The sequence below is a fragment of the Dysidea avara genome, chromosome 5, assembly GCF_963678975.1.
Source record: "Dysidea avara chromosome 5, odDysAvar1.4, whole genome shotgun sequence".
In the NCBI taxonomy this organism is placed as follows: Eukaryota; Metazoa; Porifera; class Demospongiae; order Dictyoceratida; family Dysideidae; genus Dysidea; species Dysidea avara.
Window position 1 is genome coordinate 4,046,592 of NC_089276.1, and position 25,167 is coordinate 4,071,758.

The following is a 25,167-nucleotide window of genomic DNA, read 5'->3' on the forward strand; positions in this document are numbered from 1 at the left end:
TGGTGTCAGTTTCCTGGAATGCTCAATGACCCCTCAGCCTCCGGATATCTTCATTGAGACAGATGCATCCGGTTCCTGGGGCTGTGGAGCTCTGTTCAATAACCTTTGGTTCCAGTTGAAATGGTCTACCGAATGGAAGCCGATAGACATTATGGCGAAGGAACTGGTGCCCATTGTGATAAGCTGTGCCATTTGGGGCCCCCTACTCCCCAGAAAATTATTAGAATTTAAGTGTGACAATCGTGGCCTAGTTGATGCTATCAACAAAGGATCATCGAAGGAACCAGTGGTCATGCACCTGTTAAGATCTTTGTGGTTCTTTTCAGCCTTTTTCGAAATGTCTATTAGAGCTGCTCATATCCCCGGAGCTCTCAACACGGCCGCAGATAAGCTATCTAGAAATCAAGCCGCCCAATTTTTACATTCCCACCCTAATGCCTCCCACATCCCAACACAAGTTCCAACCCCGTTGCTACGGATTCTGTCACCTAGACGCCTTGACTGGACCTCCTCAGCCTTCATGCGCCATCTTAGACGCGTCACCAACTTGACTCAGCAGTACTCACCTTGTTCCAAGTAGCAGGACAGTAACTAGACCCACAGAATAACGTTCCAAGTTAAGACTACACCAACACTATGATGTTGCAGTATATTGCTTCTCAGTATTTGTACGTGCATAACAATACTTCTCTAAGCATACTATTGTACAATGATTTATATTTCTCTTGTCAATATCAATAATGTACTTTGTACTGTACTTTCCTTGAAGGGCACTCAACTCACCCATCAGACCTAATGGTGGTTATCCTAGATGCCTACCAGTTCCCAGTAATTTGGACCGAGGTCAGCTAATCACATCTGCTTGTCAATTCCTGGAGGGGGGATTGGCCGCAACTACCAGGACTACTTATGCAGCAGGCATCCGAAGGTACACCAGTTTCTGTAAAGCCACTAATCTTCGCACTTTACCTGCATCGGAGTCTACATTGATACTATTTGTGACCCACCTAGTTACTGGCAACATCTCACAGGCTACCATCAAAGTTTACCTCTCAGTTGTCCAGCACATTCACGTCCTGCGGGGTCTCCATAACTCATTCAGCCAACAGCTTACACCGCGACTCCAGATTATTTTAAAAGGGATCAAGAAGCACCAAGCAATCTCTCACCCATCCAGGGTACGCCTACCAATCACTATACATATCCTAAACCGGATTAGAGGCATTCTTCGGCATAAGAACCCCTCTTACTCAGAAGCTTTGCTTTGGGCAGCATGCTGTCTTGCCTTTTTTGGCTTCCTCCGAGTGAGTGAGTTTACCATACCTAGCACAGCTGCTTGTGACCCTACATGCCACCTATCCCTAAAGGACATTGCAGTTGACAACCCCGCTTACTGCAGGTGGCCATTAAGCAGTCTAAGACTGACCCCTTTAGAAGAGGTGTAAACATTTATTTGGGTGCAACAGACTGTGCCATCTGCCCTGTCAAAGCAATTCTGGCATACTTAGCTATGAGAAGCGACCAGGCCGGGCTCCTCTTTATTACACAGAAAGGAAGAGGCCTTACCTGCCAAGTATTTAGCTCAGCACTGGACTCCTTATTATCTAAACTCAATCTTGACTGCAAACAGTACAACACTCACAGCTTCCGGATTGGAGCTGCAACCTCTGCAACCCAAGCTAGGATACCAGACAGCCACATCAAGTTATTGGGAGGCTGGCAAAGTGGCGCCTACCAGCGCTATATCAAAACCCCTCCAACAGAGCTTGCCAAGCTATCAAAGAAATTGGTCAGTAGTCTATAAGAGAAGCAATTGCAGGAACAGTTGCTCTCTAGTTACAATATTGCACATATTATATGTTCAATGTATTGACTCTATCAGTTTAATACATTTACAAACTTGTAGGATAATTGATTCAACAGAACACAGGTTAAGCATGTCTCATATATATTTATATCACCTAGCCCCCCCCCCCCCTCCCCTAAGTACTACAACAGACTACTTGGGTGAAAGGTTCCACCATCCTTCAGTGGTCCCCCTTTCTGTGGCTTGAGTATGGGGAATTCGGAGGAAAACGGAAATGACTCCTGACGCCGAATTCCCATCTTACCCAAGTACCTGTTGCCTTATAACCAAGAAAAGGGCCCATTCATGTTTGGCCGTAAAAATAGAGTTGGAACTTTTATCCTACAAGGCAGCCGAGACCCCATACATTTACCAAACTACCACCACAATCAAAGCTTGTGGGAGGTGAAGAATGCTTGGGATGGTGACAGTAGCCTTGCCTGCTTCACATAATAGGTAAGTGTACAACATTAACTATGGGGTCTGGAGGTATGCCCCCAGGAAATTTTTGAGAGAATAAGGCTCTGAGATTGAATTCAGACTATCATTAGTAGTAAAGAAACATGTTTGAATCATTTCAGCAGTGCATTCTTAGTTGTGTAATACACTTCTATGTCAGTCACAAACAACACTGCATATATGAAAATTAATTTTAGAGGTGCTTGTCACAATCGTCGATCTGAAGTGTTGCTGAGGGATAACTGTGTAAGCAGATAGTTTCATAAATTCTTGGATTGTTGATTGAATATAAAAGTGAATTAAAGAGTAACATGATGTTGATGGTAAGTAGACAGTTCAGTACTTAAGAGATGACTTGAAATGCCAAATTATTGCCCCCACTTCCTACACCTATGAAAAGTTAATAGCTTTTTATACAAACTTCAGTCCTCTGTATTCATTATTTGTTTTGCAATTCTTCTGGAAGTAGTTACTAGTTTCAGAGGATCAACAAAGAAATTTCAAATGAAGCGACTGATGTTATTCTATGTTTACAAAGAAGTTGATGAAATAACTGCATAGCACGAGAACCATTTCTAGTTCTAATTCTCATGAAGTGTACATGCGATCTGTGAGAACAGGTACGTCTCTTCATGGAGATGGCTTTTCCTTTACAAAGCCATGAGTTGTCGGAAGACAAATTCATAGAAACAATGTCCAGATCTCTAGTGTGGAGGATATCATTGTACAATGAGTTTGTTTCTCATGTGGTTAGTGAGATAGAAACTACTAATGAAACTCGTAGTGTTGGGCTACTCAATTTACTCTCAAATCATATTTGCAAAACAGTATCAGATTTATCCAACTTTGATGTACCAGAGAATCTACAGTCTGCTGTTAATTTCTACCAGCACGATTTACCATTTTCTGCCTTGTTTATTACTGGGTATAGGATGTGGGTTAGAAAATGGAAGGGGTGCATCTCAAAAGTCCCACGCAAAATGATTGATGCATTCAGATTATGTGATAGCATGTCATATCCTAACATCTATCTGCTATTACAATTATCTATAACTTTCTGTGAGAGTGAACGCAGCTTTAGTCAATTAAAACTACTGAAAACTTCAATTCGATTCACCATGACAGCCACCAGAATTAGTTCATTAGCCATGCTTAAGATGGAGGTGGACCTATTTTCATCCACGTTCAGGTGTTTTTTTATTCTGTGATATATTTTGGATGGAAATAGCTCATTTTCAATCTACAATGGGATTCAAAAATTGGATGGTTCTGTCCATCCCAATCTGTACCAAATTTATAACCATCCAAATTGGATGGTTCTGGTCATCTAATTTTGGAATAATCTGTACCAACATTGATGACAGTGAATTTTCAGATTAATGAACATGCAAACTCAGGATTGCAAAGAATCAAAGGATACACCGCATACATGAAAGCTGATAATACAAGTTTCATGTCAATCTTGGCTTGCAAAAACATGGCCATTCAAAAAACTTTAAATTTCTAGTATTATGACTTTGTTACTTAGCACACCAGTTCTATGTACTCATGCATACATTATCTATGTAAAATATGCATGTATGTAATCAGAAAATTAATCAGCATATGTTTATGGTCTGAAAATAACAAATTGCAGCAATCCAACTTATACATCATTGTTCACTATCATATGGTACGGTTGTACAGTATATTAAGGATCATGGAGGTTTTCACAAAAAAATTGACCAAAAACCAGCCTCACAATACCTTCATAGTGCCTTGGCAGTATTGGTGAGGTATAACAAAGCCTAAAAGTGTGACTTAACAGTGGCGGATACAGGGGGCTGCAATGGTTTCAGCTTTCTGGCATACTGCAGTATGTACAATGCATGCATCGTGGCATTGCACATGAAGAAGAGTACAAGATATGCCTCTGCAAACAAACCAATTGCTATGGAAAATACGGGAAATGAGAGTGATAGTCAGCCATAGGAAAGCTGTATTGCATGTGCATTACTGCAAATTGACATCTTTGCATTTTAAGTGGGACAAGAAGGAGGACAAAGGTGGGTCTGTGTAATGAGACAAGTCAGACAACAACTGCTCAATATTAGGAATGTGTATGATGTATAGTCTTGTTCACAGCCAAAAGCAGTCAGGTAAATACTCTAATAATCCAGTCAAGAGTGTCTGGTAACAACAAAGCTGAACTTGATGGCCACTAATGTAAATTGTTATACGAATCTACAACAATTATCATTATCAATAAAACAAATCCATTACTGGATTAATAAAAAGTACAAAAACTAGATGAATAAAAAAAATTAAAAAGGGGAATAGAGATTCATTAAGTTATGTACTTAGGACAATGAGCTACTCACCTAGTTGTCATATTCTTCTTGTTTCATGGTCTGCTCAATGGCTGACATGTCCCCCGCACAGTGGGTAGAAATATGCATCCATGCATCACCCAAGCGTTCGTTTTACAGATCATTTGTCTTAGAATATAGTTTAGTTACTGTCAAATAATCTAAACTTATAGCAACTACACTGAGCCTAGCCTAACTTATAAGCCCATAATTAAACACTTCGTGTCACTCAATATAGCGAGTCAAAGTATATTATATATTTGAACAAATTGGACATCAAAGCCATGAGCAAACCGCATTCCCATGATATTGCTGGGTGATATCTAAATATTTCCTGGGTAATATCTAGATATTACCTGGGAAATATGCCTGTTAAACCCTGAGTGGTGCCTTTGAACATGCCCACACTAAAGTGTTACATATCTGGATGTACATGGACTACTCAAGTGATTGCTTGTAGTACCTTCATCCATTAGACAGCTTTAAACTTAATGTTGAAAAGGTAACAGAAACAACCAAAACCATTTCATTAATAGTCCAGACCTATACTTGAGATAGGACATTTATTTCAGAAAACTCCCAGCTTATAATCAATCAAGACAGGCACTATTTGAATGTGGCTTTTATAAAGAAACAAGTAAAAGGAACAATTAGGAATTATAAGTTGGATAATAAAACAAAGAAAAGTAGTAAAACAAGGGAATAGCAAAAATAGTGAAACAAGAAAGCAGATGTACCTGCAGATGTACTAGTGGCTATACTGTATCAGCAGGTATTGTTTAGCTATTCTCCTATTTCACTACTTTTTTCTTTGATTCCTAAAATTCCTAATCTTCCTTCTACTTATTTGTTTACTTTTAAATAACATAATTACGACAAATGAACCCTCACATACTCCATCAAAAGAAAGAATAATTGCCAGGCATGTGATATAATTAATCTTGCATCTGAACATGCCCCAACAATCAATTACTGAAAGATGAAATAGCCATTACACTTCTTCTTAAGCTACATACTACATGTGTCAGGACTCTAGTCTCTTAGTCATTGTTGTTACATTAGCATTCTCATGAAGTGTTCATGAATACACACCAGATGGTATGATACTGAGCTAGCTACCTGTCACAAGACACAGAAATCTGACAAGTATATAGTTTCCTGCAGGACTCGTAGTCATTGTGGTCACATTAGCATCTTCAAGCAGTGCAGCTTAGCTAATGAATGCACACTAGATGGTATGATACTGAGCTACACCTGTCACAAGACATGCATGAACTTTGACAAGCATATAATTAGAAGCTAAAAACAGTCAGTGGCTGTGCATTTATTGCTTCAGACAAGTAAGAATCGCATACAGTTTCTCCAGCAGTGCATGGACTAAACTATTTAATTGAGCAGATTGGCTCACTGGTGCACAGTACTATAAATGATATGTTGGAAAAGAGTAGAGATTGTTGTTCATGTCAGCATACATACCATGATGACATCTATGCTGTGGACATGTATGAATGCATATGGCTTCCCACAAACATTATGTGGCATCCACAAATCAAGACACATGGTAGTGTGTTGTGCAGCCCAAGAAGCCGGCACACAACACCTGTGAGTATATTGACAGGAAGAACAAAAATGCAATTTTCGCACCTCCGTAGCTTTGTGCTGCCTTGATGAAACAAGATGCTTTTTGCCGTGGACATGCCCGCCAACTTCAGTACTACACATACCAAATTTGAGCTAAATTGCTTCAAGCGCTCCCGAGATATGCGACTTCAAAAATTTGCTAAGTTTCTTCATTTTTTTTTTTTACTTCTTGTTTTTCTTTTTTTCGCACACTTACAAAAACTGAGAGAGCAGAGCACTATAGCTGGTTGATGGCACCTGGAGTGCATATGCTGGATACAAAATTAAACTGTTACATGAACAATACTGACATTAAAACATACTTGTAATCTTGTTGTTTACATGTGTAAAGTGGCCTCTAGTTCTCCTGCAATCACTCCACAGATGGTAACTAACCTAGCTTCTTCTTCGCGTGATCTGGAATTGAGCACGGTGTAGTACTAAGCGTTACATAGAATTACATGTCCATTTAAGTCATCAGCATGAACAAGAGTAGTTATTATCTAATCCAAAACAGCCAAGCTGTAAAAAAAGAGTGCAGCCCTCAAAAAGGCTATGGTGAAAAAAGTGAAATCTAAGGCGGCGGCAAAGAAATGGCTGTGATGGTAGGTTAATGGTAAAAATTTTAATAGCAACAATTCAGGTGAATTTTGGTGCCGCTTGGTCTTGGCACAAAATTCACCTGAATTGTTGCTATTAAAATTTTTACCATTAACCTACCATCACAGCCATTTCTTGGCCGCCACTTTAGATTTCACATCTTTTTTCACCATAGCCTTTTTGAAGGCTGCACTCTTTTTTTACAGTTTGGCTGTTTTGGATTAGATTTCACTTCTTTTTGTATTTGCATACCCCAAAGCCAGCCTATGGCCAGCTTTGGGACTTATTAAACCTATCTTATTTCCTTTTCCACAGGAAGAAGAAAAGATGAAGCAGATGAATACTTTAGATATTTCTGATTTTATCAATAAATGTACAAATTATATATATATAATACATATATTTATTACAGAACTCTACATGGCGTTTCTTTGTAACTAAACACTCTACAAGGTGAGTCTTTCTAGCTGATCTCTCTACAGGGTGAATTGTTTGTAGCTGAACTATCTACAAGGTAACTTCTTCTAGCTGATCTCTCCACAGGATGATATGTTTGTAGCTGAACTCTCTACTAGGTAACATCTTCTAGCTGAGGGTCACTAGTTAGTAGCTGAACTCTCTACAAGATGACTTCTTATAGCTGACCTTTCTACAGGGTAATTTGTTTGTAGCTGAACTTTCTACAGGTGATTTGTTTGCAGCTGAACTCTCTAAATGATGGTTTCTTTGTAACTGAACTCTATACAAGGTAACTTCTTCTAGCTGATCTCTCTACAGGGTGAATTGTTTGTAGCTGAACTCTCTACAGGGCGATTTGTTTGTAGCTGATCTCTATACAAGTTACTTGTTTCTAGCTGATCTCTTGAATTCTTTTCAGGGTGACTGCTCTATTAGGGTGAATGCTCTATTAGGGTGACTGCTCTATTAGGGTGACTGCTCTATTAGAGTATCTTGATCTCGCACTTGCTACACCAAGTTGGATTTCGTGTTATAACTCCGTGACTTTAAGTCTGATTCTTCTACACCATTGAAGAGCCTTTCTAAGATGATTACTCCATCTGTACAGCGAATTTCAAAGCATTACCCCAAGCAGTTTTTCGAAAAGTAGTTGTTTTTTATTAGTTAATCTCGATTGCATAATTGTTACACACTGTTGGTTTTTTCATTGTATCTTCATGGTTTTTAGTTCGATTTCTTTCAACCCACAAAAGGTTTGAGGTTCAATAGTTAACCTATTCACCCACCGAGTTTCAGCTTCTTCCCATAAGCAGTTTACCCTGTAGGCGTGACAACATATTGGTGTTATTTTTCTGAATAATCGCCAATAACTCTTTGCCTGTTTATCGTATTCCAGCCAAAGTTGGTACAGAGATGCGCCTTTATATTTCCCTTCTGTGTTGCAAACTTCAAGGCAATTGGATATTGCATTCGCATTTTATAGCAGTTTTTGTAAGTGTGCGAAAAGAGGAAGAAAAATAAGAAAAAAAACAAAACAAAAAAAAATTGAAGAAACTAAGCCAATTTTTGAAGTCACATATCTTGGGAATGTTTGAAGCGATTTCACTCAAATTTGGAATGTGGAGTACTGAAGTTGGAGGGCGGGTCCACAGCAAAACTTGTCCTGTTTCATCAAGGCAGCACAGAGCTACGGAGGTGCGAAAATTGCATTTTTGTTTTCCTGTCAATATACTCACGGGTGTTGCGTGCTGGTTTCTTGGGCTGCATGACACACTACCACATGTCTTGATACATTTGTGTCTGCGTTCACAGGCAAATCTATTCCCACTTAGTACATGTCTGTAGGCCTCGTAGTTTTCAAGAACACATTAATTGTTATTTATTTATTTATAACGTAATTTTAACCGCATTTCTTACAGCTTTTCAGCAATTCAATTCGTCACTTTGGCAATCGAATTCATCCCGTTGACAATTGAATTTGTCACTTTGGAAATTTCCCGTGATGTATTCACATTAAGTATGAATTTCCCATACTGTATATAGCGAGGTATACAAATATATTTCTTCTTTTTAGTAATTGGATCCCAAATGATCGCTAAATGTACTAGCTTATTCTTAGTACCACATAGCCATAGTTAAACAATAGTTAGAAGCCCTAGCTCATTTACCTGGCTGTTGTATTAGGGTAACTGCTTTATTAGAGTGTCTTGTTCTGTGACCAAGACACATAGGAGTGTATTGTGCGACTCAGAAAGCCAGTGCGTCACACCATGTCAGGAATAAAATATGCAATTTTCATGCCTGCATAACTCCATGGTCCCTTATCCAAAGAACACCATATTTGCATTATTGCTGTCCACCAGGTAGGGTAGGCCACACAGTAAAGGTGCTCCAGCTATTCGTGAGATATGAGCAGCCAAAGTTTTGATTTTTTTGTCTCTTCTTAATGGGTGTACGGGGAGGGGGAGGTAGATTTTTTGTTGTTATATAAAACACAAACGCATATTTCGATTAACTTGCTTGGTTAAAGATAAAGAATGTATAAAGGAGAACTCACCTATGAAGTTTGCAAGGAATCTGATAAGTGTCCACAATGCTACAAATGCTTATTAACATATACAAAGATTGAATGTCTGCCACAGCTACAGTAAGTAAAACCCAAAGTGTACTGCTTACGGGAATAACTTGAAACCTGGTGTGTACACAGATTAGCCATCACAGCAGAGTGCCTTTTGATGGTTAGAAAATGAAGAAGTAAAAGCTACTACAGAGTTAATAGTATATGTAGCATACATTTTACTTTAAAAAGGTAAGTACTGCATTTACATACCAATCTCATCAATAGTAATTGTTTCTTCACTTGCATCAGCTTCAGCAATAATATTGTTGATATAATTAAAGTAACGTGAAGTCACCCTGACAGTGTAAGTCTCTCCTGGAATAAGATCACTGAGCTGGTAGGGTGGTCTATCAACAATTGTCATTTCTGCTTGTTCAGGTTTAAAGAAATACATGATCACAAAGTCTTGTAATTCACTGTACTCTGGTACCATCCATGTAACAGTCACTTCTGAGTTATTATAAGCTGTCACATTAAGACCCTGGACTGCAGCCTCCACTATACAACAAGTGATAAACATCTTAACCACTCACTTGTCGCTACCAAACACACTTATTCCATACACACACAATGATCTTACTTGCATTAACTGTTCTAATAGGAACTTGTGAGGAGAATGGAGATGATCCAATTTCATTAACCGCTGATATACTCAGTTGATATGCAGTAAATGGTGTTAGTCCAGTAATATTATACCTGTATATACACAATGACAGGATCAACACATCAAATCAATAAACAATCAGTTAACCATACCTTTCTATAGTATCACTACCACTAGCATCAACAGTGAGGCTTATAGAGCCTGTACAATCATCAATATTTGTTTTTTGACACAAAATCAACTGATACTTTGTGGTTGAAGCATTATAATAATTAGGTACTGGCCACTCCACTACAATAGTTGTTACAGTATTGTTTATCTGTTTTATATCATCACCAGGTATAACATCAGGAATGGCTGTGGATAATAGATATAATCACAGATAATGATATCAAGACACATGGTAGTGTGTTGTGCGGCCCAAGAAGCCGGCACACAACACCCGTGAATATATTGACAGGAAGAACAAAAATGTAATTTTCACACCTCCGTAGCTCTGTGATGCCTTGATGAAACAAGACGATTTTTGCTGTGGACATGCCCGCCAACTTCAGTACTTTACATACCAAATTTGAGCGAAATCACTTCAAGCATTCCCGAGATATGCGACTTCAAAAATTGGCTTAGTTTCTTCATTTTTTCCCCTTCATCTTCTTATTATTCTTCCTCTTTTCGCACACTTACAAAAACTGCTATAAAACGTGAACGCCTTATCCGATTGCTTTGAAATTTGGCACACAAAAGGTATTAAGGCACATCTCGGTACCAACTTTGGCTGGAATATGATAAACAGGCAAAGAATTATTAGCGATTATTCACGAAAATTAAAAACCAATATGTTGTCACACCTACAGGATAAACCGCTTATGGGAAGAAGCTGAAAATCGGTGGGTGAATAAATAGGTTAACTATTGAACCTCAAACCTTTTGTGGTTTGAAAGAAATCGAGCTAAAAACCACGAAGATACAACAGAAAAACTAACAGTGTGTAACAATTATGCAATCGAGATTAGCTAATAAAAAAACGACTACTTGCCAGGCCTACCAGAAAAACCGCTCGGGGTAATGCTTTGAAAATTGTGTACAGATGGAGTAATCATCTTAGAAAGGCTCTTCAATTCAGACTTAAAGCCACGGAGTTATAACACGAAATCCAACTTGGTGTAGCAAGTGTGAGATCGAGATACTCTAATAAAGCAGTCATCCTAATAGAGCAGTCACCCTAAAGAGAATTCAAGAGATCAGCTAGAAACAAGTAACCTGTATAGAGATCAGCTACAAACAAATCACCCTGTAGAGAGATCAGCTAGAAGAAGTTACCTTATAGAGAGTTCAGCCACAAACAATTCACCCTGTACAGAGATCAGCTAGAAGAAGTTACCTTGTAAAGAGTTCAGCTACAAACAAATCACTCTGTAGAAAGATAAATTAAAAGAAGTCACCTTGTAGAGAGTTCAGTTACAAAGAAACTATCATGTAGGGAGTTCAACTACAAACAAGTGACCTTGTAGAGACATCAGCTAGAAGAAGTTACCTTGTAGAGGGTTCAGCTGTAAACAAATCACCCTGTAGGGAGTTCAGCTACAAACAAATCACCCTGTAGAGAGATTAGCTGGAAGAAGTCACCTTGTAGAGAGTTCAGTTACAAAGAAACCATTCTGTAAAGAGCTCAGCTGCAAACAAATCACCTGTACAGAATTCAACTACAAACAAATCACCCTGTAGAGATATTAGCTAGAAGAAATCACCTTGTAGAGAGTTCAGCTACAAAGAAATCACCATGTAGATAATTCAGCTGCAAACAAAGCACCCTGTAGAGAATTCAGCTACAAACACATCACCCTGTAGAAAGATCAGCTAGAAGAAGTTACCTTGTAGAGAGTTCAGCTACAAAGAAACCATTCTGTAAAGAGCTCAGCTGCAAACAAATTACCTGTACAGAATTCAGCTGCAAACAAACAAATCACGCTGTAGAGAGATCAGCTAGAAGAAGTTACCTTGTAGATAGTTCAGCTACAAACAAATCACCCTGTAGAGAGATCAGCTAGGAAAAGTTACCTTGTAGATAGTTAAGCTACAAACAATTCACCCTGTAGAGAGATCAGCTAGAAGAAGTCACCTTGTAGAGTGTTCAAAGAAAAAACCATGTAGAGAGTTCTGTAATAAATATATGTATTATATATATAATTTGTACATTTAATGATAAAATTAGAAATATTTAAAGTATTTAACATCTGCTTCATCTTTTCTTCTTCCTGTGGTAAAGAAAAAAAGATACGTTAAAAAATCACAAAGCCAGCCATAGGCCGGCTTTGGGGTATACAAATACTCAAAAAGAAGTGAAATCTAATCCAAAACAGCCAATCTGTAAAAAAAGAGTGCGGCCCTCAAAAAAAGCTATGGTGAAAAAAGATATGAAATCCAAGGTGGTGCCCAAGAAATGGCTGTGATGGTAGGTTAATGGTAAAAATTTTAATAACAACAATTCAGGTGAATTTTGTGCCAAGACCAAGCGGTACCAAAATTCACCTGAATTGCTGTTATTAAAATTTTTACCATTAATCTACCATCACAGCTATTTATTGGCTGCCACCTTGGATTTCACATCTTTTTTTCACCATAGCTTTTTTGAGGGCTGCACTCTTTTTTTGCAGCTTGGCTGTCTTGGATTAGATAAATTATTACACATAGCTAGTTTGTACATTGTATATAGAGTAACTAATCTTGGATACACACAACAACAACAACAAAGTCAAATACTGTGTAGCTGCAATGTCAATCATGGGTTATCAACAGCATGAAGCCATGTTGTTTACACAATGTGGTCAGACAATTATGACACTCTCAAACTTTAATTAACAAGACTAACTGACTCCACCCAACTTTAGGCTTTGAGTGGAAAGGAAATGGTTTATAGAAACCATATTCATAACAATGAATAATCTCTGGTATCAGCACTATCACTTTGTTACATCTTCATGAGTTGTATGGTTGCTCCTAGGAAATTGCGATTGTGTGCTTACAGGAAGTATACTCACCATGCAGGGACGCTATGGGCAATCTGCTAAGTGTAAGAAATGTTGCTACAGCCTTACTAATGCTAACAAAGTCCAAAGGAGCTCACACAATGGAATCCTGTAGCTTTATTGTTATACGGCTTCTTTAGTATATAGAACTGCTGCCAATAGTGTAATGGCAAAGAGAACTTAGAAAAATTTCGAGGTGTAGGGTGGTTTGCGATCTGTGGAATACGGGCTTATTAATAAATAGGTCATGGACACGTGGAAGGACTCGGTAAGCATGGCTATATTATAGTTTTTAGCTCGAAAAAGTAGATAACTTTTGCTGTACACGAGTGAAACAAAATAAGAAGAATAATAATATGAAGATGAACAAAATGGCAAACTTCAATTTTGTCCCAAATACAAATGCTGTTTCCTTTTTACTTGATACTTACTAGTGGACCAATACTCATTGCAACTAACCACTAGAGGGTTGTTTTGAGTTGGAGGATGCTTTCCAAGGTGGTTTTTATGTGTGCGTTCTATTAGAATTTTTGCAAAAAACATGGGCGATCCCTATTATGAACCTACTATCATGGTTCATGATACACTTGTTTGTAGTGACAACACACTGCATAAAGATCTCCATGCTTACTGCTACAGTGATTGCTTTCACCACAACTCAAATTCAGATGTTACATTAGGTTCCAAAGTGCATACCAAAGTCTTTTAGTGCACTGAAAGATTCAATAATGATAGTCATCATGCTTTGCATTTTAAAATTATGATGTCTAAAAATCTTACCTGATGTGTTAGTTCTCTCAAGGATCTCATGTTCAATAGGAGCATTAGGTACACTATTCCCCATCACTGACAAGTGAATCGAGTAGTTTGTGAAGACTGATAACCCAGTCAAATAGTAACGTGTCATAGGGAATGACAGTGGTAAACTAACATTGAAGTCATCACTTGATATGCCAGGGAACATTTGAATCACACTGGGATTTGCTCTATAGTAAATGATATACTGAGTTAGTTGACTGTTGGGATATTCAGGATGTTTCCAAATGAGGTAGATTGAAGTAAGAGATGATGGAACAGCTTCGAGGTCACGTACAGCTGTAGGTGCTACAGAGACAATATACACAACATGTTAGATACAATAACTGACATACAAAAAGCATATAGTTGTTGCAAAATTTCAATAATTAGAGAAATACAACATTCAAAAAGATACTATCTAAATAGTATTTTATTTACACATAAGCTTATTAAAAGGAGTTCTAATAAAATTTTGATTTAAAAAAATCCTAGCTATAGTGCAGAGCAGAGAAGGTTTTACAATGTATATATTTCCATAGAAACTATAACCAAGTCTTCTGAGAATATTAAACAAGTGTCACTAGAAAGTGCACTTCAATCTTATATATTCAGCACATTCAACCCTACTACTCAAAGTGCATGATCACTCCTGTAACTTTAGGGGTTATATGAATAGTATATTTGCAGATGGAAATGAAACGTTACACACTTAACTCAATATTAATTATAAAACACTCAAAAGATAAAATTGGAGACCACTAACTGCTGCTGAGATTAATTTCCCCCAACCTGTGTCTTGGTATCCAAATTGTATCCAAACTATGCATGCAAATAAAAGGTGTAGCTTTTACAGTATATATATATAGCATCCAGAGTATTCTCTACAAACGTACAGAACTATATTATATTATTTTTTATGAAAATACACATGGTACCTCCATACCTGCAGGACTACTTTGATTTTGAATCTGAACAGGACCATTGTTAGTAGAGTATTTGATATTGATAGTTGTGATGGTAAAAGTGTAGTCATTGAAGTAGAAAGCATCAGGAATGACATGTTGATTCACGCCTTGTTCTATCCTTTCAGTGATTGTACCATTATACTGAGGTCCAACAGTGTATGCTGAAGTGAAGGAATAGCTAAATTGTTGATAATATGATCCATTGGATGCTGCAGGAGGTGTCCAAGTGATTGTATATACTCCTCTGGTGTCATTCCCAGCAGTAAACACTGCTCGTAGGTTCATCACAAGAGTAGGTGCTAGAAAACAGACACATCAACAAGATGACCACAAAACATAGTTCACTGTAAAAAAGCATATAGTGCTACATATTTTTATTATGATATCAACTACCAGTGTATTTAAACTTCATTTCATAGTCAGTTTGAATCCACCTGAGATCCATGAGATGAACACATGTTCTCACCCCACTGATGATGTGCTGTAAAACATGTTCACTGCCAAAGTTTGAGAAAAACTGAAAATGTACTTAACTCTTACGGAAAATGTACTTAACTCTTACAGAACGTATGTTACTTATATCTGTGATTCAGACATTCATAATAAAATCTGAGCCCTTATTTTCACTTTTCATTTTGACTGCACAAGCCACCTGTTAATACGTTTAAGAGCTGTACACTCTTTCAGTTAAAAGGCTTTTAACCAGTGCTAGAAAGTGATATTTCAAAAATCCTTCATACATGCACATCCAACACTGGGATGGAAGCATGTCACACATGCAGTTCACACAAAATATGGCTTATATACTACATCATTATTGCATGGGGGAGGACACATCAGGTGAATGTAATTAAACTATATCAATTTACATAATTATGGACTAACCATCTTCATCAGTAGAATTTACAGCAGTTATAGGATCTCCTAGACCTGCTCCAGTCCTTCCTCTCACCTCAACAGCGTAGTTAGTATTAACAGATAAATCATTAATAGTGTACCACAGTGTTTCAGGACTAGTGATGTTCACTCTTATTCCATTACTAACACAATCACCCACTGAGGTTGGGACATAACAGAGTTCATAACCAGAGAGGACACCTCGATCACATGATGGTCTATCCCAACTGACCACCAGGGTAGTTGAGTTACGAGGCATCCCAGGATAGTTTACTGTGAGATGATTGGGTGCCAGTGGAGCTGGGAATAGGAAAAGTACACACATGTATGCACCCATTTATTACACAGAAAACGTTTAGTACTTCACTTGAAGCAAATAAATGAGCATACATGTACATACGTATTTATGTATGTAGCACACATAATTTCAGTACTGGTATACAAGCCACTCACTGTCTTCTCTGGTTATGAAAGTGCCATCAAGTGGAGGACCTTCACCAACGGATGTGGCAGCAAATACTGAATATCTATACATCTGGTAGGCGACTGGTAAGAACAAAACACAGTTGAACAGCATTAAAATACTTTGTGATTTAACACACTAAGTCACTAACCTAGATTATCCAATGTGATATTGGTAAGAGCTTCACCAGGTCCAGTAAAGTTAGCGAACGCATTCATTACTTCTGTGTTGATTGGTGTGATCCGCTTTCTTCTACCTCCACTACTACCATCAGATATCTCCTGGAACTCAACACGATAGTAACGAATGAATCCATTAGGATCTGATGGAGGGTCCCACGTAAACACCACGCTAATCCCCGGATCAGTGAGATTTACTATCCTTATGTTTTGTACTGTAGTGGCAGGAGCTGTAAGAATACAATAGTAAATTATTTATAAATTGGCCATTCCTATTTGTAAGTTAATTGTACAAGTATTGCATACCTATTGGCCTACATATACAAAATCTGATGTGACTAGTGTAAACACACTGAACACTAAGAACTCTATTTCTCACTTATGGGACAACTATAGTGTACACTTACTTGATTCATTGGTCATAATCATAATAGTAGCATTCACATCACTCTCCCCAGCTTGATTGTTAGCTGTTACTTCAATTGTGTATAGCTGAGACTCATTCAGACCAGTAATGTTAAGCTCCTGTAAACAAAATGTTTCTAGATAAAACACAGACTATTAGCACATGCAAAAGCAAACCAACAAATTATAACCTCAACATCATACGGTACGATAGTAACTGTATAGTAGGGATCACAAAGGAGTAGGCGTGGCCCACAAAATAATATCACGCAAAAAACAGCCTCAATTTCCCTGACGACGATGAGGCAGTATTGGTTAGGCAAACTAAGCCCAAACAAACTTTCAGATCAACCTGAAACGCTTTCAACAAGTTGCTACGGAATTTTAAAAATAATTTATTTTAAGGAATTTTCTGACTGACTGAGTAAGTAAGTGACTGACTGACTGATGCCTTCAGACAAGCACAACTCGATAACGGCTAAGGCTACGGGTTTGATTTTTTCACTGTTCGACGTTGTTTCTGCCTGACAGGTGCCTTTTGGCATACCGCAGTATGTACAATGCATTCTTAATTGACTTACCAGTGTCTTTCTTTGTCTCCCATTTATCTTTGCTGACAGCAAAGTGTCAATGTGGCGATAGCACGTGATGGCTTCCCTTCGTAATGGAAATCGTCTGTGTTTTTCATAGTGGCTATTTTGATAGCAGGGGTGCTTTTCAAACAGTTCTTGATTAGTACTGCTGTGTAACAGGTTGAACATAGCCGACAACGAAGCATAATGGATACTTCACTTTTCAGACGATAATTGATGTAACTGGGGTGCGCAGCACAATTTCTTTCGATATTCATGGATTGCAGAGGTGCTTTTTGAACAGTTCTTGATTCGAAATACTGCGTAACGGGGTGAACATAGCTGACAACGAAGCATAATGGATGCTTCACTTTTCAGACGATAATTGTGGCACGCGGTGCCATTTCAGATGCGGTATGCGTGGGTTCACCAGTCATAATAATTATTTACAAAAAAAGTTAACCAACAAGCACACAGAAAAATTTGGAATTTTCAACTAGAGTAGGGACCATATATAACACATCGATAAAAAGTACTGAAACAAGCTGAATTAGTGCACGATATTAAATCACAGTAAAACAATAAGAAGTGTTAGATCCCTACTGTGCTCAAGATAGCTACCATAATGGAAATGCGCAGTAGGGATTTCTTATTGTTATACTGTGATCTAATATCGTACACTTGTTTCAGTACTTTTTATTGATGTGTTATGTTTCCTACTCTAGTTGAAAATTCCAAATTTTTCTGTCTACTTGTCTTATTACTGATCATGCATACAGTACATACCTATAGGGTATGTAAGTGCAAGTAGTGCTGATTAATACATCAAGTTATGTAGCCAACATGTTTTGCCTGTCTAGCAAGTAATGCACAAGGCCTGTTCATAAGTAACAGGTATAAAATACATTGAATATATTTATTCCACAAAATTTAACTGTAGGAGGAGTGTAAGTCTTTAAACGATAGTTCTTACCATCTCTGTAATATTGGTAATCATAAAGTAGTCATTAGATATGCTATCATATTGTCGATAGTAGATGTTGTATGATAATATGATCCCATTTTGTTCTCTAGCCATGACTGGTCCCCAACTGAGTTCCACTGTAGTAGGATCAATATTCCTCACATCTAGATCAGTTACTGGACCACTGGGAACTGTTGGGAATCAAAAAGAGAGGAAATCCCACATAATAACTGCGTATACTGTCACTGCACACTAAACTCAGATTAGTTGTAATTTTTTTCCTCCTGGACAATATCAGCTATACAGAAACTTTAGACAAAATAGGAAAAAGCTGATGTTACTATTTTGAAAACTAGTCACCTATACATTTTGCACCCTATGGCAACATGCAATGTTAAATCAGGAGCAATGAATACAACCAGCTGCCTTATAGCATTTGTGCAGTCCTGGTTGAACGCATACAATAAGTTTCCATTTCCAGTTCATAGAATGTAAAAGCACTATAGAAATCTTAACACAAAAATGGTTTACATTAACATATGTATAATTCACTTACTGTCTGGTAATGTTTGTACATTTATAGGTGAATTGTAAGGACTGGCTCCTGCTGCAATATGGGCCCTCACTTCTATAGTGTAGTTACCAAACTCCTCTAAGTCTTCTATTAACAAACTGGTATCATCTCCCAATGTAGTGTTGAGTGTTAGTGATCTATCTTCATTAAAGTCTGAAGTGTTGTAGCGTACTTCATAATGTACGATGACCCCACGACGATCTTGACATGCTAACTCATTCCATGTTGCATTAATAGTTGTAGTGGTTGGAACTAGAGTAGCCACCATTGGAGCAACAGCGGGAGCTGGGAAAGAAGAAGTGTAATACAATGATGATCCCAACAACAAGTCAGGGCATCATAAATATTGCAAGCCACCTTGTGGTAATCTTGTACTCCTGGCACAACCATAAGATATTTTACCTGTAGCACATACTGAAATTCTCTAAAGCCACCAAGGGGTATATTTGCAAACATTCGTGGGATAAAACTATTTACCACCTGCATTTGAATAGAAAAGCATACAGGGAGAATCATACACATCAGTACACCATATTACAGTTACACTGGATACTAGATACTACTCTATCACAATACCTTCCTCCATTGTTCTAACACTAACTGGTATACTGGGTACACTGGCACAAATATCATTGATGGCAATCACAATAAAACTATAATTCTCTCCAGGATGAAGGTTAGGGATCATGGCCTGCCGCTCCATACTACTCACTGTCACATCTTGTGGTTGATTATTAGGTGCCATTACCAGACAATCAGGATTCTGGTATGTGATATTGTAGCCAGTAACTGGAGCATTATTGTCACGAGGTTCAGTCCAGTCAATGAAGAGACCACGTGAAGTAACACCAAACAACTGTACATTGATAGGTCGATCAGGACAATCTGTGATAGGAGAAATGATAAGATATGCACCCAAAAACAAAGAGTTGTTACAATGAGACTTCATAACAATCTTTCTAATAAGAGGCTTAGTTGAAAAACCCTCTTCCTACCTCACCTCCCTCCCTCAAGGTATGTTCCGCTTCCAAAAATGGAAGGAAATGGTGGACCTATTTTCATCCACTTTTGAATGTTTTCTCTGTGATATATCCTTCCAATTTTGGATGGAAATAGCTCATTTTCCTATATAGTGACGAAAATCTGCAATAAGGTTCCAAAATTGGATGACTGTATGATGTCACTTCAGCCCCACTGATGCCTTTTGGCATACCACAGTAAGTACAATGCATGCATCATGGACTTACCTAAGTTGCCTTTGTGCTCCTTTTTGCCCCATTGACAGCTCAAGGTGTCGATTCCTAGTAACGCGTAGTGGCTTCCCTATCTGTAATCACCCATATTTTCCATAACCGCTGGATTAATTGCAGAGGCACTTCTCTCAATTTGTAATGGGCAGAACATGCCTGAAAACGAAGCTTCACTATTCAGTAATTGATTATTGGGGAGCACGCTCAGACACAAAATTAATTTGATGGCATGAATGTATGCATCATGGAGTTATCTTTCTTTGTGTCCCATTTCTTTATGCTGGTGCAAGGTGTTGATTAGCAGTAGTGAATTAATGGTTTCATTTGCAAATGAAAATCATCTGTAATTTTTGCACCATGCCTTAAACAGTAAAAGTAAGCAAATTTGTTCTAACTTATCATTCGCCATGAACACAAGTACCATCTAATTTTGGATGATTATAAATTTGGTACAGATTATTCCAAAATTGGAAGACTAGAACCATCCGCTTTTGGATGGTTATAAATTTGGTACAGATTATTCCAAAAAATGGATGAACAGAACCATCCAATTTTGGAACCGCATTGTAGATTTTCGTCACCATATAGGAAAATGAGCTATTTCCATCCAAAATTGGAAGGATATATCACAGAGTTAAAAAAAAAACATCCAAAAGTGGATGAAAATAGATCCACCATTTCCTTTCCTTCCATTGTTTGAAGCGGAACATATATGTTAAGATCAATAGGTTATGGTGTGAACATTTGTACCATTCTTCATTTAAACTTAACCAATGGTCCAAAAATTCAAACAGTTTCATCCTAGGAAAATGAAAATGACATTTATGATGCAAGATGATGAGGATGGTGACTGCAACCCCATCACAGATGACAGTGCAATCTTCACTTTTAGATAGGTCCTAAGAAATGTATCAATGGCAGATCCAGGATGGGGCATTTGGGGCAAATGCTCCCCCCCTCACCTTGTGGAATAGCCTGGCATAGTACTTCTCTTGATTAAAATGCTAAACTTGTATAACTCATGAAAATATGCACATTTCACTAGCATTTACAAATTCACCTAAAACCAAAGCAAATCAATCAAACCAGCACCTTTGTGCATACTAAAAATAAGTATAGTATTGCTACTTTTAAGACTATTAATAGCCTTTTTAATTATGACTTCACAACCATCTTCTAAGACCAAAATGGCAAAATCAGCAGTGAGACTCTACTAAGAGGTAATTATTTGCTGCTTCAAAAAATGCAGCAACTAACAAGTGAATCTAGCTCTCTCAACTACTTACAACTTAGCCTATTTGTGCCGCTCCTAAGATGCCATATATATTTGCAGACAACCATTATTGGCTTTAAGGTAATGCAGTACTTACATTGTTCAGGCAAACTGGTTTTGTTCGAAGTTTGTTGGGTTACACATTATATGCCAAAGCTACCCACTATAATTCACATGCTACCTAGTAAACAAGCCACTCCATGCAAACACACATCAAAACAAATTTAATAAAACTGCAACAAACGGTTCGTAGCTAGTTTCAAATTGTGCAACCAAAACCAGGTTAAAAATGCTTCCAGATTTCATCTCCTGGGTGGTTTTTTTCAAACATTTTCTGGGAGGTACACCCCCAGACCCCCCTTGCAGGAGTATGCATGTGTTGAATATCCACTATGTATTATCAGTCACCACATGTAGCTAGCTATATGTTATATAATTGATATGTGACTGGATCTGCGAAAACACGACACAATTGTGAAGTTTTCAAATTCCTGTATTTATAATCTACTTAGTCAAGTGTACTCTCTGGAAAAGTTTCAGCCTCATATGCCAATAACTTTAGGAGTTACAGCCCTACAAAGTAGCAACAACAGAAAAATTGATTGTACAGCAAGTATAGTGGAAATAAATTACAGGTGCTTACAAAAATGGTTGTAACTTACCAACGGATTAAGGTACAGAACTAAAATTTTCCCCATTGTATTTGCCATGAACAGGTACTGGGGACGTGTTTCCTTTACTCGGCCTTCTTTACTGCATACAAAGGAGAAGTTCATCAAGAAAAATCGATTGTGTATGATCACTTCGACATGACGTAAACAAATTCTTATAACTTATGTATCCTTGGGTCTACTGCAACAAAACAAACATTTTCCACCTCTTCTTGAGCAGGCGAATAAGATAATATCTAGGGTTTTATTGTTAGTCCCTTTCTTCACTAAGATAAAGGCATTCAAAAACTTTCTGAAATTTTTTCAATAATACACAAGTATTTCACCAAATGTATTCAATGCTTTATACTGTAAATTCAGGCTTGCACAGTTGTGTCAGGTTTTCACAGTTCTGGTCACACATGGATCCAATCGACTCCAGTCAAGTCCCACAAGGTCCCATGCATGAAGTATTTTACCTTCAGTCCCTGAGTGGAACCCTCCTTTTTGATAGTCTGGATCCGCCTCTAAGATTGTTCTAAAATATTCTACTCTATGTATGTTCTATTAGAAGTCCTAAAAGATGCACACTCTATTAGAGTATTACGATAAATATTGAAGTAAATCATGCATTTATAAGTCTGTCTTCAATAATCATCACTGTGTCTGTATAGAAAACAAGTTGATGTTGTGCTACTTCTAAAAACCAGGCGCCATGCAGCTAGCTAACTCATCTGGAATTAACTATAGACAGTATATACTACTATGAATTAACTAACTATGTATTACTACTTTACAATAGGGTAGTTTTGGATTGTGCAATAATATTATTAGCTAATTCTTGTATTTCGTAATTCATGAAATATTCGTAATTCATTCAATTATGTTGCTATGCACTGTAAGGAAGTGTTTGTTAACAAACCGCTTTTACCAACATATTACGCACAAAACTATCTTCTAAACTGTTTTATAGTGTGACTAACATGTTTTTTCCCACAAATTCTCTCGACAAAGCCTCAAAGCTGCTCTTCATTTTCGTTCGCATACGTAAGGGATACGCCCCCTTTCAACTTGAAGCGATAGGTTATTCCTGGTAGTGTACGAGGCCTGCACCGCTGTTTTTCAGTTGCTAAATGCCTGAAAACCTCAAGAGGAAGGTAGTCTGAGGAAAGTCGTCACACCCGTATTTCAATCCGCTGAAAAGAAACCACCTCAGAGCAAAGTTCACCTGTGTAGAAGTTTAATACAGACTTCATTTCACTTTTACTTCTTACGTAAAAGCTGCTTTTACCATTATTTAACGATTTTGCTCACGTGGGTGCATACGGACAAACATAGATAGGTAGGTAGAAAGGTACACACACACACACTTTAACGAAAACAATTTCAGTAAACCAGGTGCACACCCACGGCCGGTTGTGGGTGTGTGCCTGGTTAAAAAAAACAAAACATCAAAGTAAGCCATAGGCTGGTTTTTGGGCCTTATAAAGTGCAAAAAGAAGTGAAATCCACACACAAAAAAAAACAGCTAAGCTGTGAAAAATGGTGCAGCCTTAAAAAGCCAGGGTGAAGAAGTTGTAAAATCAGAAAGTGGTGGCCAAGAAATGGCTGCATTGAAGTTAATGCTAATAAATTTTAATTATGGCTGTGTGCATTGTTAAAATCAAGACACACGATTGTGTGTTGTGCAGCCGAAGCCAGCATGCCACACCGTGAGTATATTAACAGGAAGAAAGAAAACGCAATTTTCACACCTATGTAGCTGTGATCCCTAATCCAATTGAAACCAAATTTGCTAGAGAAGTGCCGGCCAGTTAGGGGAGTCTACATACCAAATTATTTTGAAGAAAATTGCTCCAGCCATTTCCGAGATACCAGCGATCAAAATTTCCTTTTAATTTCTTCATTTTCTTCTTCATTTTGCACACTTCGCAAAATTCGCCATAAAACACGAATGGTATCTCTTATATACCATTATACCACCTTCTCTTATACCACCTACACCTTTACCTGACCCTTTTCATAATCCCCCTCCTGCCAATACTAACAAACGAATTGAATATCCTCCTGTAAACAATATAGATACTAATCCCAACCAATAAATACCCCCATAAATATACTGTCCTCCTATTCCTTCTACTATTATATCTTTTGAATAAAACCCCGAAAGAAAGGGAAAGCCCATTAAAGAAAGAGACCCTATTAAAAGTCCCAAATAAGTAATAGGCAGGAAGGCACTTATTCCTCCTAATTTCCGTAAATCTTGTTCTCCTCCTACTGCATGTATTACTGAACCCGCTCCCAAAAACAACAAGGCTTTAAAACATGCGTGTGTTAACAAATGATATAATCCACTTGAAAAACAAAGACCCCCACATGCCAATACCATCAAACCCAATTGACTACAAGTTGAATAAGCTATCACTTTCTTTAAATCACTTTGTACTAACCCCACACTTCCTGCAAATATCGATGTCACATCCCCTCCTATTCCCAACACTACCAAGTTTACATTACAACACTCAAACAAATATCCAGATCTTATTAATAAAAATACCCCCGCGGTCACCATCGTTGCTGCATGAATTAACGCTGAAACCGGAGTTGGACCCTCCATTGCGTCCGGCAATCAAGTATGCAATCCTAGTTGCGCTGTGCTCCAATCTGGCTGAAATTAGGCACACGTAAAGAGCTTATTAAGGCCGATCTCAGAACCAACTTTGGTAGGATTCAGATGAACATTCACAAAGTTATGACCAATTATTTACTTAAAATAAAGTTGAAAGTCTGTCACGCCCACAGGGTAAACCTCTTGGAGGAAAGAGTTGAAAATTCCTATGTAGATGGAGTAACCATCGTAGGAGTGCCTTTTTTGGTTTGAAAGGAATCCAGATAAAGACCATGGAGATATGACATAAAACCCAACCTGTGTCGCAATTACGTGATCAATTTTTATGAACAAAAACACTATTAGTTTTTATGCCTACCAGACAAACCGCTTACAGCAATGAGTTGAAAATCAGTATGTAGCTGGAATGCTCATCATAGAAAGTCCTTGCCGTAGTACAGAAGAATCAGATCACATACCACTGAGTT

The 25,167-nt window shown here is 37.9% G+C and overlaps 2 protein-coding genes and 1 long non-coding RNA gene across 8 annotated transcripts in view; 1 reads left to right on the forward strand and 2 right to left on the reverse strand.

Moving 5' to 3' along the window:
• Positions 1-25,167, reverse strand: part of LOC136255730 (phosphatidylinositol phosphatase PTPRQ-like) — a 124,459-nt gene that overhangs the window by 51,741 nt on the left and 47,551 nt on the right. For all 6 annotated transcript variants that reach the window (XR_010701060.1, XR_010701061.1, XM_066048568.1 and 3 more), the window contains 12 exons: positions 19,475-19,783; positions 18,881-19,183; positions 18,334-18,515; positions 16,791-16,908; positions 16,356-16,613; positions 16,195-16,287; positions 15,730-16,041; positions 14,823-15,143; positions 13,862-14,185; positions 10,208-10,412; positions 10,032-10,147; positions 9,662-9,949 (listed from right to left, as the gene is read on the reverse strand). Coding sequence is in view for 4 of the 6 variants with exons in the window: in XM_066048568.1 (XP_065904640.1) it covers positions 9,662-9,949; positions 10,032-10,147; positions 10,208-10,412; positions 13,862-14,185; positions 14,823-15,143; positions 15,730-16,041; positions 16,195-16,287; positions 16,356-16,613; positions 16,791-16,908; positions 18,334-18,515; positions 18,881-19,183; positions 19,475-19,783 (2,829 nt within the window). In the remaining 2 variants the exon portion in view is untranslated. The remainder of the gene's footprint in view (positions 1-9,661; positions 9,950-10,031; positions 10,148-10,207; positions 10,413-13,861; positions 14,186-14,822; positions 15,144-15,729; positions 16,042-16,194; positions 16,288-16,355; positions 16,614-16,790; positions 16,909-18,333; positions 18,516-18,880; positions 19,184-19,474; positions 19,784-25,167) is intronic.
• Positions 18,295-21,228, forward strand: LOC136255748 (uncharacterized). Its single transcript, XR_010701084.1, has 3 exons — positions 18,295-18,307; positions 18,435-19,912; positions 20,954-21,228. It is a non-coding gene; the product is annotated as an uncharacterized lncRNA (long non-coding RNA).
• LOC136256412 (NADH-ubiquinone oxidoreductase chain 5-like) lies at positions 24,060-24,700 on the reverse strand (the record flags this gene model as incomplete). The annotated part of the gene is made up of 1 exon (XM_066049365.1): positions 24,060-24,700. A coding segment is annotated over one exon (609 nt), but the record flags the coding sequence as incomplete, so codon positions are not given.